The sequence below is a fragment of the Pyxicephalus adspersus genome, chromosome 7 (genome assembly GCF_032062135.1).
Source record: "Pyxicephalus adspersus chromosome 7, UCB_Pads_2.0, whole genome shotgun sequence".
NCBI classification, from domain to species: domain Eukaryota; kingdom Metazoa; phylum Chordata; class Amphibia; order Anura; family Pyxicephalidae; genus Pyxicephalus; species Pyxicephalus adspersus.
Genome location: NC_092864.1, coordinates 4,150,742 through 4,164,530, shown reverse-complemented (window position 1 = coordinate 4,164,530; position 13,789 = coordinate 4,150,742). Strand labels below are relative to the sequence as shown.

Below are 13,789 nucleotides of genomic sequence, written 5' to 3'. Positions count from 1 at the left end.
TAATAATAATAAAGCTACCAACCTGCATGGGATCACTGTCATTAGTCACATGATCAGGACCACTCAGTAGGGACCCCAGCTGTCAGGATAGGGATTGACAGCCAGCATCCATGCAAAGTTCTGTTTGCTGGCTCTCATAGGTGAGACCATTTATTAGCCTATCCTTGGCATTGGGGCATTATGCTAAGGAATGTTGGAAATGTGATGTTTAGGGAGGGGTTTAAAAATGGCCAGAAATTGGGATCTAATTTTGCAGCTTTTTCCCTCAATCTTCTCTTTCAGGTGTGGGTGCAGCTGAGGCAACGCAAGGCCCAGTGGGAGATGTCGGCAAAGGGCCTGGGAGCTGCGCGGCGCAGGAGGACGCGCTGCCGAAAGTGTGAAGCCTGTGTGCGCAGCGAATGCGGCGAGTGCCACTTCTGTAAAGACATGAAGAAGTTTGGAGGGCCAGGGCGCATGAAACAGTCCTGCCTGAAGAGACAGTGCACGGCGGTGAGTGGAGGACAAGCTGATTAATGCCTAGAAGTTTATTGGCACTTGGTGCCCATTCCTGCTTCAGGTGATTGCATTACATTGATGGCAAGGGGTAGAAATGTGGGCATGGGCTGAATCACTGACGGAAGTTATCAGTGCCGGTGTTTCTTGACCTTTTTAACATCGGGGGGACCTTTGAAATAATTTTCAAGTTATCAGGAACCCCCTTCTATAATTATTATTACCACAGCTCACAGTACATTAGTGTGGTAGGAAGAATTCCTTTTACATTGCTGGCCATTGGCAAGAATGTTACCCTTACAGATAGCCAGAAAGATCATTGGTGTCACTTATACTGACCTAAGAGGCACAAACTGCTCATTGCTCAAGGCACTCCCAGCTGGGGTGTCGAACTCAAATACGCAGTGAGCCAAAATTAAACTTAGACAAAGTCATGGGCCAAACTTGAAACTGAAACAGCACCGCTAACTACGATTCCCCGCGTCTATAATACAGTCCAATATGGGGCCACGCATAGACAGAAAGACTGCTGTTCTAAAGACACTACAATTTCCGGCATTACTTGTGCCTATAAAACAGTCCAATGCGAGGCCACGTATAGGCAGAGAGCCCGCTCGTCTATATATTCGAATGATGCTGGGAATTGTAGTAGCGGCGCTATTTCAATGCAGCGACGGGCCAGCTGAAATTCATATTAAGGATTCCTTTGGAGGGCAAAAAAAAGGGTGTTGCGGGCCGGAGTTTGACACCCCTGCTCTAGAGGATCCCTGGTTGGGAAACACTGCTCTAGACCTATGTGTGGATTTTTGGTGTTCTCAACCCTAATTATAGCAGTATTGTAATAATATTAATAATTTCATTTTCTCTGCAGCCTGTACTCCCCCATACTGCTGTCTGTCTTCTATGCGGAGATGCTGGGAAGGAAGACACTGCCCAGGATGAAGATCAAAAGTTTAACCTGTCGCTCATGGAATGTACTATTTGTAATGAGATTGTTCATCCCGGCTGTATCAAGGTGAGCCCCCCCCCACACTATGAGAAATAGCCCTTTGCTATCTTTTATATTTTCCACTTCGTTATATAACTTCCTTATTGTGTAATTGTCCCCCCCCTCCTTTCTATTATTCAGATGGGCAAAGCTGAAGCGGTTATTAACACTGAGATCCCAAACTGCTGGGAGTGTCCAAGATGTAAGCGTGAAGGCCGTACATGCAAGGTAAACTACTTGGCGTGTTGTGGTGGAGTTGGCAGGCAGAAGATGGACCACACAGGTTAACAAAAAAAGTTTTTCGAGCACATTTCAGATCTGTTTTCAGTTTTCCCCTAACGTGTACAGTTCCTCAGTTATCAGTACTATTATAGGTAACATTGTAGGTGCATGTATTTTGTACTAAAACATAAGCAATGTGACTGCATTTAGCTGTATTTGAGCAGACAGTATGTCTCTGAACACCTCAGAATTCATTCGGCTGCTACTGTCCTGTGTCACATCATGGATAAACACTAGTGTCCCAGTGCCATGGCAGCCATGCACACCCAAGCCATCACACTGCCTCCGCCATGTTTCACAGATGATGTGCTATGCTTTGGATCATGAGCTGTTCCACGCCTTCTCCATACTTTTTTCTTGCCATCATTCTGGTAAAGGTTGATCTTGGTTTCATCTGTCCAAAGAATGTTTTTCCAGAGCTGTGCCGGCTTTTTTAGATGTTTTTTTGAGCAAAGTCTTCCTGGAGAGTGTTGGTCACTTGGTTGGCTGTTGTGAAGGGGTTTCTCTGCACCATGGAAATGATTCTGCCATCATCCACCTCTGTTGTCTTCCGTGGATGTCCAGGTCTTTTGGCATTGCTGAGTTCACCAGTGCTTTGTTTCTTTCTCATGATTTACCAAACTGTAGATTTTGGTTTTTTCTGTTTTTGCAGCTTAAGGATGGCTTGTTTCACCTGCATGGAGAGCTTCTTTGACCGCATGTTGTCTGTTCACAGCAAAATCTTCCACATACGAGCACCGGTAGATCGGCTGTCCCACAGGCATAGGAAACGCCAATATTTTGTGAATCCTCCTTGCATTCCCATCAGCAAGTCAATGACTTTTAGATCCCCACTGGTGTGTTTTATACTGGATTGCTTCAAGTAGTAACTTCATGTTGTCATTGGACTCCTTTAGGATAATGGAAGGGGAAATCGGTAAACTTGGTTTGGAATTACCATTATGCAGTAAGACTGCTTTCAAGCTTCTTTTAGAGAAATCAATGAAGATACCCCATTCAGATGGAACATGCTCTTGTGACACATTTATATCATGACTGTAGCAGAGAGAGCCATCACTAGTGAAGAACGTTGTCAAGTTATGATTTAGTATTCTGTAGTGAGTTACAGTTACACCGTTTGCACGTATTGGTTCTGTTTATGCCTCGAAGCAACAAGTTCTGCTTTGTCTTTGGAGAGATTTGGATAACAAACGAGATCATTAAGCTCAGCTTGTGTAAAGGTCTCTGGTTCTGAATCTTCATCGGCCAAGTAATCAGGATCAGAAGATTTGGGGTTGCAACTGGCTGCAACTCCAGCGCATTCCTAATCCCCTTCTACAGAAGCAAGTCCATCATGTGGCGGTACCGGAAGTGGCAATGAGTCATCATGGGGAACAGGCCTAATTGCAGAATGGAGGCTGAGATATACAATTGTGTGCTTAGTTTTACCTGAGAATCCACTTTTGTTGACGCGGCAAAAATAGCAGTGGATTGGATGGTCTCGCTGTTCTCTCCACACCATTGAGAATTGCAAATGGCATTGCTGGTTTATGCCGATTTAGCCAGTCACGCAGTTCGTTGGAACAACTGGTACAGATGACATGTGGAGCCCAAGATTTATCCGGGTCACCAAGTGGAAAGCCGAAATATAATTTGTATATCTTTCTGTGGTAATTTGGCGACGTTGTGCTTTTGTCGTGAATGAACCACACACGTAACAGAAACTGTCTGGATCATTAGGGAATTTCTAGGCATGATGACAAATGAAATCAGTCGCAGTTAGTGTGGTCTCTAACCTTAAAAAAAGAAAACTGTAGTTAAATGTAATATGTTAAGGCAGTTTATAATGAATTTCACACAATATATAATAATCTGCATCACAAAAACTAGACGTGCTGGAGAAAAACTGAACACAGATTTGAAATCCGCATAAAATACTACAAAGCCCACATAAAATTATATCTGATGAAAATGACATGTTGACCTGTGTATTATTAAAGTTAGGAAATTGGTGGGGTTTCTTCTTTGGGGTTTGCTAGCCCTTGGGGTAACTGGGGATTGTAAAAGCCATCATTTCTATTAAATTTACAGCACTGTGTAATATGTTTGCTCTATATAAATCTTGTTTAATAATAATCAAGTCCATTAAAGGTAGGTTTTCTGTTGGAAAGTAATTGGTGTCATCCTAATAATGAGCTTATTGGTGGGATAGAACTGGGAACTTATGGGGCTGGTTTACTGCTGCATTGCTTGATTTTATACCACATTTTATTGTGGACATCGCCCTTTGTTGGGCTATGCTGGGACCTGAAGTTGATATCTTGTCTTTGCAACTTATGATGTCCATTTCGAGTGGATGCAGCATGGATAATGCTCAGTGGCTCAGTGGTTAGCATGGAGTTTGCAGGTTCTCCCCGTAATTGGGTGGGTTTCCTTAGGGTACTGCGATTTCCTCCCACATTCCAAAAATATGCAGTTAGGTTATTTGGCTTCCTCCCAAAATTGTCGTCAGACTGTATTAAAGATTAACATATATCACTAAAGTAGGGACATTAGATTGTGAGCCCCATTGAGGGACTGCTAGTCACATGATTATGGACTTTGTACAGCGCTGCGTAATATGTCAGTGCTATATAAATACTGTGTGTGTAGTAATAATAATGCACACCCGCTGCTATGTATAAAGAACCAAGCTAACATCCTTCATTCTTTCAGGACCCCCTGGATGGGTCAGGTAAGAAACGCCCTGATAACGGCGAGGATGCCGTGCGGTGGAAACTGACGGACGATCCGGCTCCAGGCAAGAAGAAAACGGATGAAAATCAGGGACATAAAAGGAAGAAGGAAAAGGAACCGGTTCAGGATGTGGGAAAGAAAAAGGTAACGTGATGTAAATGTACTGCTGCCTAGCAAATGGCAGTGAAGATAAGAATTGTGCCACGCTGCCACTCAATATGTTATAGGGCATAGTAGTGAAATGGTTTTGCCATTGGTTACTATAATTCATATTATAATACAATCTTTTGTGTAACTTTGTAATATTTTAATTTGGCTCATTATCAGAGCCATAGGGGGCAGGGGCAGCAGTGGGAACATTAAAAATGTGTTTTAAACATTTAAAGGTGTTTTTGTGGCACCTGTAGCCCTGCCCAAGTCTCCATATGGCTAATACGGGCAGAGGAGCAAATAGGTGTCTGATATTTAGGGCCTGTCCTGCAATAAAACTCTTCTTGCTGCTTTTCTCTGCTTCACATGTTACAGCTTGGAAAGGGGAAGTGTCCATGTTCAATTCTTTCTTTCTTCTTTCTCCTGCAGGTAAAGGCTGAGAAAGATAAGAAAATTAAAAAGGTGAGTGAGGCTCTTTCACCTCTGTTGTTACCGTTCCACGCTTTTGACAAAATACAAGATCCCACCTCCTAGATTGTAAGCTCTTCGGAGCAGGGTCCTCTCTTCCTCCTGTGTCACTGTCTGTATCTCTGTCATTTGCAACCCCTATTTATTGTACAGACCTGCGTAATATGTTGGCGCTTTATAAATCCTGTTTACTAATAATATTTTACTGTTTCTTACTGTATTGTTTAGGAACCTCAGACGCCAACTGAACCCACTCCGGTGTTGGACCGCTCCCACCAGCGAGAGAAGATTGAGCGCTTCAAGCAAATGTGTCAGATGTTAGAGAGAGCTCGCAGCACCACCTCCAGTTCCAGCTCTGATTCTGACTCCGATTCCGACTCCAAGGGCTCACGGGGGAGCAGCGACACAGGTGAGGGAGGAGAGGGCCGGACTTCACGCGTCAGCTTCAGCACCAGCTCGGACGAGGATGATGACAAAGGAACCTCTACGGATGGACAGAACGGCACCAGGAACGGAAAACAAAAATCTCCTAGATCAAACTGCCGGGAGAAGGAGAACCGGAGAGGCGTGGGGGCTGCTGTTAAGAAAGGAACTTGTAGCAGAAATGCTGTTCAACCCGTATCCAGGAGCCAACTCTTAAAAAGGCCACTGGTCCCTTCCCCGCCAAAGCCCCCTCCCCTGCAATTGGAGAGACATGTGGTACGACCCCCTCCCCACAGCCCTGAACCGGACTCACTTCCCCTGGACAGTGGAACGGACCATGTCATGCAAAGGGGGGTCTGGCTGTCTGTGTTCAGGCACTTGGGACAGAAAGAGCTGTGTGTTTGTATGCGGGTGTGCCGAACTTGGAACCGGTGGTAAGAATTAAATAATAACCAGGGAATGTTTTATATCCTGTGAGAAAGTCTCAAATAACTACAAGTGGGTTGTACAGAAGTGTGAAGAGACCCCTTTATTAATGTTTATAAATCATTGTAAAAAAAAAAGTGTTTAAACTTCAGTGATCTCCCTGGACCCTTTTAGCTGGGCGTACCACCCGGCACTTTTCAGTAACCATCCGGCTGTTTGTGTGGTAACTGAAGAGTTGGGTCACAACACATGGGCCAGCACACACCTACGATTCCATCTCACCAAGGCTTAAAAAAATTTCTGGCTTCACTACTGGACTTGCACAGTTGTATGGGCCCCTTTCTTATGCTACATGGTGATTCAATATTGCAGACTGAGGATTTCGCATTGTGCATAGGAAGCTGTAACATGTCACATAAATCCCTCTTCATTCCAGGCTGGAGGACATTAATCATCATCCAGCCCTTTTCTCCTCAGCCTAACTATCCTTGGTTTGCCCATTTCATTGTTCACCCCGGCCCCGGCGCACCACCCAGCACTTTTCAGTAACCACCCAGCTGTTTTGGGTGGTTACTGAAAACTTGGGTCGCAGTACAGGGGCTGGCACCCACCTACAGCTTCTTCCCACCCTCCTTTGTAATATATATTCAGGGGACAACACATTGCATTTGCATTTCATTTGTTAGATTTAAGCCATTTCAAAATCAAGGGTAATAGCCGCATGTGTGAATTACCAAGGGGGGTCCACAGACAAGCTGCCTAACACCCCTTCCAGGCATTCTGATACCATATTTCAGATCACGTGACATAATCACTAGGTCTTTATGCTTCTCTAATCAATGCTGACAGATCATAGCTGGTGGGAAGAGCTAACAGGTTGCTGTACACAGCTTCCGGAAATTGTCAAAGTGCCACCAAACAAAAAGGTTTTCTGAGCACTCATAAGACAACCCCTTGATAGGTGGATGACAGCCTGGAAGAGTGAGCGTTCTAGCTTGGTTGCTTTTGCATGCACACCACTTGTTCATGGAGTTCCACATGTGATACTCGGCCTCCATGATATAAAGAACTGAAATGCAGTGAAGCGTAGGCACGGATTAGGGGCAGTCAGGCTAGGTAGGAATGGCCTACATGATACTGGAAGTCCTGCAGCCAGGATATGAAGCTGGCTCTGTATGGTCTTCCTTTACAGCCTGCTAGGTCTTTGCATTGTGGCAGTCAGGGGGGAATGTTGGAATGGATATACTTCCCAGAACCCACAACTTTAGTGATACCAACTCTACCTGAAGGGCGGAGTAATGTCTTGCCTTGCATATCATGTATTTCTGTGTAGAAATGGAAGCATTGCAGGAATTATACTTGGTGGTTGGTGAGCTTCTGCCACAATCTGCAAGTATACCCCGCAAAGTTGCTGATTATGGCACAGATTTGCCTGTGTGCCGCCGCCCTGCACTGATGAAAGGTCCAGTACCCATCATCCTTGCATCAGAGGAAGGTGCCATCTTTGCCCTGGCTCTATGGCGGACGTTCAAGAACCGTGTTCAACCCATAATTTTTGGGGAGAAATTGTAGGTGGGTGACAACTTATCAAAGACAGCCGGGTGGTTCCAAAAAAGTGCTGTGTGGTGCGCTCCGCTAAATGGTGGGGCCAGGGAGGACACTGAAGTGGATGTCCACTGAGGGTGCATCTCCTAGCTCTACACGACACGGCGCCATACTGTGTACAGCTAGAATAAAGTCACCAGGTTTAATTTATTTGCATGTCCCTTGTCAATTTGCTTTACGGCTTGGTGACTTTTTTGTTGTTTTTTTGGATTTAGGGCCCTCATTAGGATAACAAGTGATGCCACTGATTGGATGTCTTTAATACTGACACCAATAGAAGCGGTGGTGTTAGGCTGCATACACACGTGCATTTATTGTGAATGATCCTTTCAGTGACAAAAGACTGCACCATACATGAATGAGCTCTGTGTATACAGCACCATTCTGCTCTATGGAGAGTGGAGGGGGAGAAGGACAGGGCGGCACCCCGCTGTGTTCTCTCCCCTTCACTTTCATTACAATCGTTCTTTGTCCGATGATCCATCTGGTTGGACAGCGAGCGCTGTACACATTCTCTACCGATATCAGCACTGGGGCATTTATTGGAGGAGAATCATCTGACATGTGTACAGAGCCTAAGATGGCAGTGAAGAAGATTAGAGGCGGTTATTATCTATTACACACTGCCACCAGTACATATTACTACTGACACCAAATAGGAGGGGGGCCACTTCCCAGGAGCCCTCACATGGCCAAGACTTCAGCAGAATGTCACCTGCAGGGGTTCTCCTTGTTATTGTGTTTTCCTGGTTTTATTACAGTTTGTTTTGCAAGTTAAAAACTTTTAATTTTTATATGTGGCCCCTTTGCAATTATTATTAATAAACATTTATATAGCGCCAACATATTACGCAGCACTGTACATTAAATAGGGGTTGCAAATGACAGACAGATACAGACAGTGACACGGGAGCAGGAGAGGACCCTGCCCCGAAGAGCTTACAATCTAGGAGGTGGGGGAAGTATCACACAATAGGAGGGGATATGTAATGGTGGGAAGTAGTGAGGGTTTGGAAGACAGAAGAAGACGGGTAGGTGAGGTTGAAGCGTTGGGTTTTAAATGAGCATAAAGTAGGACCAAGCTGAATAGGAGGAGGAGACCATTCCAGAGAGTCGGGGCAGCTCTAGAAAAGTCTTGGAGCCGTGCGTGTCAGGAGGTTATGAGTGAAGAAGTCATTAGTAGGTCATTGGAGGTGCCAAGAGAGCGGCTGGGATAATAATACGGCCTTTGGACAGCACAGGGTCTCCTCTAAAAAGCTCTGCATTTATTGCATCGTATTACCAGGAGCACAACATAGAAAATTCTTTCCTAGACCTTTAGCTCCAATGAGGAATTTTCCTTCATCTCCTTGTTCCTGTGATAACTACATTTTGTGGCATTGATCACTAGGACAAATAGGATAAATCTGCTCTGCCTCACAGCACTGAAAGCCTTACAAAGATTTAAATCCCTCGGCCAAAATCAATCAATTGTCTGAATACATAAAAACAATCTGTGCATCAATCAGACAGGTGTGTTATTTGTATTGTTATATGGCTGGGGGTGCTTTGTTGGAGCCCCTGCAGATTCTGTGCATCAATCAGGCAGGTGTATTTCTTGTATTGTTATACGGCTGGGGGTGCTTTGTTGGAGCCCCTGCAGATTCTGTGCATCAATCAGGCAGGTGTATTTCTTGTATTGTTATATGGCTGGCGGTGCTTTGTAGGAGTCCTCTGCAAATTCTGTGCATCAATCACACAGGTGTATTATCTGTATTGTTCTGTGCAGCAATCACACAGGTGTAATATTTGTATTATTATACGGCTGGGGGTGCTTTGTGGAAGCCCCTGCAGATTCTGTGTATCAATCACACAGGTTTATTATTTGTATTGTTATATGGCTGGAGGTGCTTTGTAGGACCCCCCTGCAGATTCTGAGAATCAATCACACAGGTGTATTTGTATTATTATACGGCTGGGGGGGCTTTGTGGAAGCCCCTGCAGATTCTGTGCATCAATCAGACATGTGTATTATTTGTATTGATATACGGTTGGGGTGCTTTGTAGGACCCCCCTGCAGATTCTGTGAATCAATCACACAGGTGTAATATCTGTATTGTTGTTCTGTGCATCAATCACACAGGTGTATTATTTGTATTGTTATTCGGCTGGGGGTGCTTTGTGACCCCTCAGGTTGATGGTTTTTCTTTCCATGTCGTTGCAGGTGTTGCGATCGGCGCCTCTGGACATCCATTGACTTGAGCAGGCGGAAGTCGATCACCCCTCCCATGCTGAGTGGTATAGTCAGACGACAGCCAATCAGACTAGACCTGAGCTGGACCAACATATCTGAGAAACAGCTGACCTGGCTAATACACCGACTGCAGGGTGAGTGCCGGAGAAATATGGAAATCGGGTGAAAGGGAAGGGGGACTCTTCTTTGCTTATTCTTGTAAGTCTTCCTTAGGATTAAAGGAGCTCCTATTGGCTGGATGTACATGGAGCGCGGTGTCCTCTCTCTGTACTGCCTCCTTCCCATGCCTATCTCTGCTGGACCTTGGCTGGGTACAAGGCATGAAAACCTCCCACCTCCGAGAGCTGCTTTCACCTCCCTCCAACGACTGCAAGACAGGTTAGTGTCCTTCAAGGCCCTCCTACCGTCTGAGCTCCATCACTCCATCTGAAGTTTTTATGAATTGCAGTTGTACTTGTAGCTTGCTAAATTATGAGGACCCCCACCATCTCTGGGTCTCTGTACCTTCTGTGCCCATTAACAAGGGGGTGAGAATGTTATATGGTGGGCAGGAGCTGTGTCTGGGCACCGCCAGAATTACTATTTGATATTGGAAGCCAGCACCAAGTTCCTTGACCCTCCAAATCCTATGGTATGGTCACAGTTGGCTGGACCTTCCTTTTAAGTACTGCAGTCTTCAGTTTAAACAGCAGAGGGCGCCCCTGTAATGTGTATCAGAGTAACAGAGCATTTCAGCAATTTAAGCAAAATATAAAGATGTAGAAGAAACTTTTGCTGAAAATGATCCACATTCCCTTTTGTAGCTATATGTGTCAAATAGACACTGCTGCAATCTTTAATATTTCAGCAAAACTTCATCATTGTGTTATAGCAGACCTGTTATTTTTTTTAATTTTTACGAGGATTTTTAGATAAAAGGATGTTAAAAAAAAAAAAAGAGAAAAAGGATCATTATATTTCCTAATCCTTTCTTGCTTTCGCTCTCTCTTACAGTTGTGTCGGACCCCCGGGGTCGTCTGCCCTCCCTCTCTGAGCTGCGCGTGTGTGGTTTGGATATGGGGGACGCTGCTCTGCGTTTGCTGCTTCGCCACACTCCTCGTCTCAACCGCCTGGATCTGAGTCACTGTGTCCAGCTCAGTGACCATGGGATTCACATATTGACCGCAGTCACCTCTCCCCTGAGAGACAGCCTCACTCACCTCAACCTCACAGGTACAGACTCCTATTACTTCTATTGGGGTATGAGCAAGCTGATCGTCAGCTCCTTTGTCATAGCAATAAAGTTTAGCAAAAATAAAGTTTTTTTTTTTAAATCCCCTTTTGTGTTTTGACTTGTCCATGCTGCATCAATGCTTCATGTAAATGCATCTTATATTCCTGATGACAGTTTTGGGCCGTCCACCTTGCTGGCCGTTTGGTTGCAGTTTAAATGTCTCAATAACATTTTACTTTCTCCTTTTCAGGGTGTCAGCGTCTGACTGACCAATCTCTGGCCTTCTTCAAGCGCTGCCCCCACCTGCAGCTGGTGGACCTGCGCTCCTGTCGCCTCCTCACCAGCGAGGGCTTCCAGCGGTTGCTTCAGGATCCTCCCTCCGAGCCCAACGTGAAACCCTTCCAATGCGCTGAGGACCAAGTCCTGAGCCGGGAGACCTAGCGGCACAGGGAAAAGGCCACATGGCACTCCTGCCCCATACAGGGGCTATTCTACTGTATCTGCCTCTTCTACCTGCCCCACTGGGCCTGGAAAGTGAGGTTGCACTGAACTCCTTGACTCACGCTGCGGAAATGCCAGCTGGTGGTAGCTGGAAGCTGCCGCCCGGTCTGGGATGGAAGCGCTTCGTCGTTGGGGAAGGAACTTCTTTTATCTGGACTTGACCGTTAGGGTGTGGACACCCTGAAATATATTAAAATGGGTGGGGGAGGGGCACGGATGGGCCTAATACCTCTTTGCTGCCCATCGTGGGCTTGTATAACCCATGATCGCCCTCTCTCTACCCTGCTGCGTTCTCCTATGATGCAATGCATGCACGGCAGCGCTAGCGCCCGCCAAGGAGAGGGGTGACGGTTTACTGTTATAAAGGGTCTGGGTTGTGGGGTCTTTTTTGTTTTTTTTTGGGGGGGGGACACTTTGCAGGATGGATTTAAGGGATTGAGATGTACTTGATGCCACATTTTTTGGGGGGGGCGGAAAGGGGGATGCTGGGAAATTCGGGGTACAAATCTGCAGGGTTTTAGGGATTCAGCTAATTAGCTCACTGAATCCCGTCCTGCTAAAGGCGCTTAGGAGAGGCGGAAGCGTCTCTAGCCTTATTCTCAGGGTAAGGGTGATCCGTGCCCGGGGCTTCAGGGCGCGGGGCACATCGATACTGAGTATCTTCTTATCTCACTGGTGTTATTAAAGTTTCACTCCACTCGTTTGCTGTTTGTTTTTAAGGCACGACAGTGAAATCTTCAAATTTTATTAATGGCACCCATTGCCCACATCCAATGAAATGACATCTAGAGATGGAGAAGCTTCACACGCCCTGCCGGTCATATCTTCCAATAGCATCATTCCATTTGTTTATCATTTCCAAAAAAGACCACATTCTCCTTTAAACATCACCCCCAAAGCTGATGTTCCTGACCCATGGGGTTGCTGTCACGTTGGCTTCTCTGGGAAGAAATCAGATCTCCTCCACCAGAGTTCACAGTTGTTCTCATACCCATTACAAAGTCACATGATGACATACGTCTCTTCTGATTGGGTGAATGGTGATATCATTGTTCTGATGCTACTAAAGCTTATTCCAGATGTAGAAAGTTCCTACGCATCTGATGATTTCACTGTCATGCCTCCTGTTTGCAGAACGGTGGATTTGGGGATCTGCAGAACAACTTGCTTCAGTCTCATTTTGGGTTTTGTTGTTGGCATGTCAGCCCCCATCGGAGGGCTTAACAATATAAGGAGGGCCACTGAATGTGTGAGGGGGTTAGGCTTGACAAGCATCTTGGTGCAGCTATTTTTTTTTTTTTTCGGGGCGGGGGGTTAGGGGGGGGGGGGGGGGTTAGGAGAGAAGCGCAGTATTGCAGGTGCCAGACTCTTGTCGCATGTTACGGGCACGTGATGGAAATGTGTCTCCATCCCCCCTTTTGTTCTTGCCGCCGGTAATTACGGTTTCTAATGTTCATATCGGTTATTCTGTTTCTTTTTTTTTTATTTTATATAAAGTGTTTTTTTTTTATATAGATTTTGTCTCTGCTGTTTTAATTGTGTGAATGATGGCCCCCCTTATCATGTGATCACCACATCAGTTATAACGTAGTAAGGCAAAGCAGAGTTAAGGCTTCTTTGTATACGCATGCCACAGCCTGAAGAGGGCACTGTGCCTCTGTTTAATATTGTTTTTGCCAGATACAGTTACAGTAATATTTTTTTCTCTATCAGTAAGTAAAAAAAAAAAGAAATTATTTGGGCATATATCTAAAATCGCAAACAATGATAATACATTACAGATCACTCTGTAGATGCAATGGCTGCATTAGTTTTCAGGCTAAGAATATTAAAGCATATGGACAGCTCTGACACCAAGGGCTGTGCTCATCTTTAGGGGGTTAGTGCATGAGATAGGTGGGGGGTGGGTAAAAGAGTACCTAAGCCCCAACCTTGCACTCCTCACAATAGTCAGTTTCTGTTACTAACCATCTTCAGAAAATTCTACTTGCCTGGCTGTCATTATGTTCCAATAGGTATTTTCTAGGTCAGAGTAAGCGGGGAGGGTGCGGTGTATAGCTTCCTGAAGACCTCACCGCACCCTGTGTGATTACTCTTTTAATAAGCCCTGATGTAAGCAGTGGGTGGGCTCATGGGAGGAGTTATGCAAATTTCACAATGCATTGATGGGTGGGTGTCAGGTTGGGGGAGTTGGATGACCCAACAGATTTAATTGCTTGTAGACCACTCTAGATTTATAACAAGTGATACGGAGCCTCTGGGAAGAAAAGGGGTCGAGCGTGTCAGGCTGGGG

General features: G+C 45.4%; 1 protein-coding gene across 2 annotated transcripts in view; it reads left to right on the top strand.

Annotated features, from left to right (window-relative positions):
- The window catches only part of FBXL19 (F-box and leucine rich repeat protein 19), a 16,790-nt gene extending 3,780 nt beyond the window's left edge, over nt 1-13,010 (top strand). For both annotated transcript variants that reach the window (XM_072417143.1, XM_072417141.1), the window contains 10 exons: nt 283-489; nt 1,364-1,507; nt 1,622-1,708; nt 4,457-4,621; nt 5,057-5,089; nt 5,324-5,952; nt 9,753-9,916; nt 9,996-10,160; nt 10,776-10,994; nt 11,246-13,010. In XM_072417143.1, the coding sequence (XP_072273244.1) occupies nt 322-489; nt 1,364-1,507; nt 1,622-1,708; nt 4,457-4,621; nt 5,057-5,089; nt 5,324-5,952; nt 9,753-9,916; nt 9,996-10,160; nt 10,776-10,994; nt 11,246-11,436 (1,965 nt within the window). In that variant the 5' untranslated portion in view covers nt 283-321 and the 3' untranslated portion in view covers nt 11,437-13,010. The remainder of the gene's footprint in view (nt 1-282; nt 490-1,363; nt 1,508-1,621; nt 1,709-4,456; nt 4,622-5,056; nt 5,090-5,323; nt 5,953-9,752; nt 9,917-9,995; nt 10,161-10,775; nt 10,995-11,245) is intronic.
- The last annotated feature ends 779 nt before the right edge of the window (nt 13,011-13,789 follow it).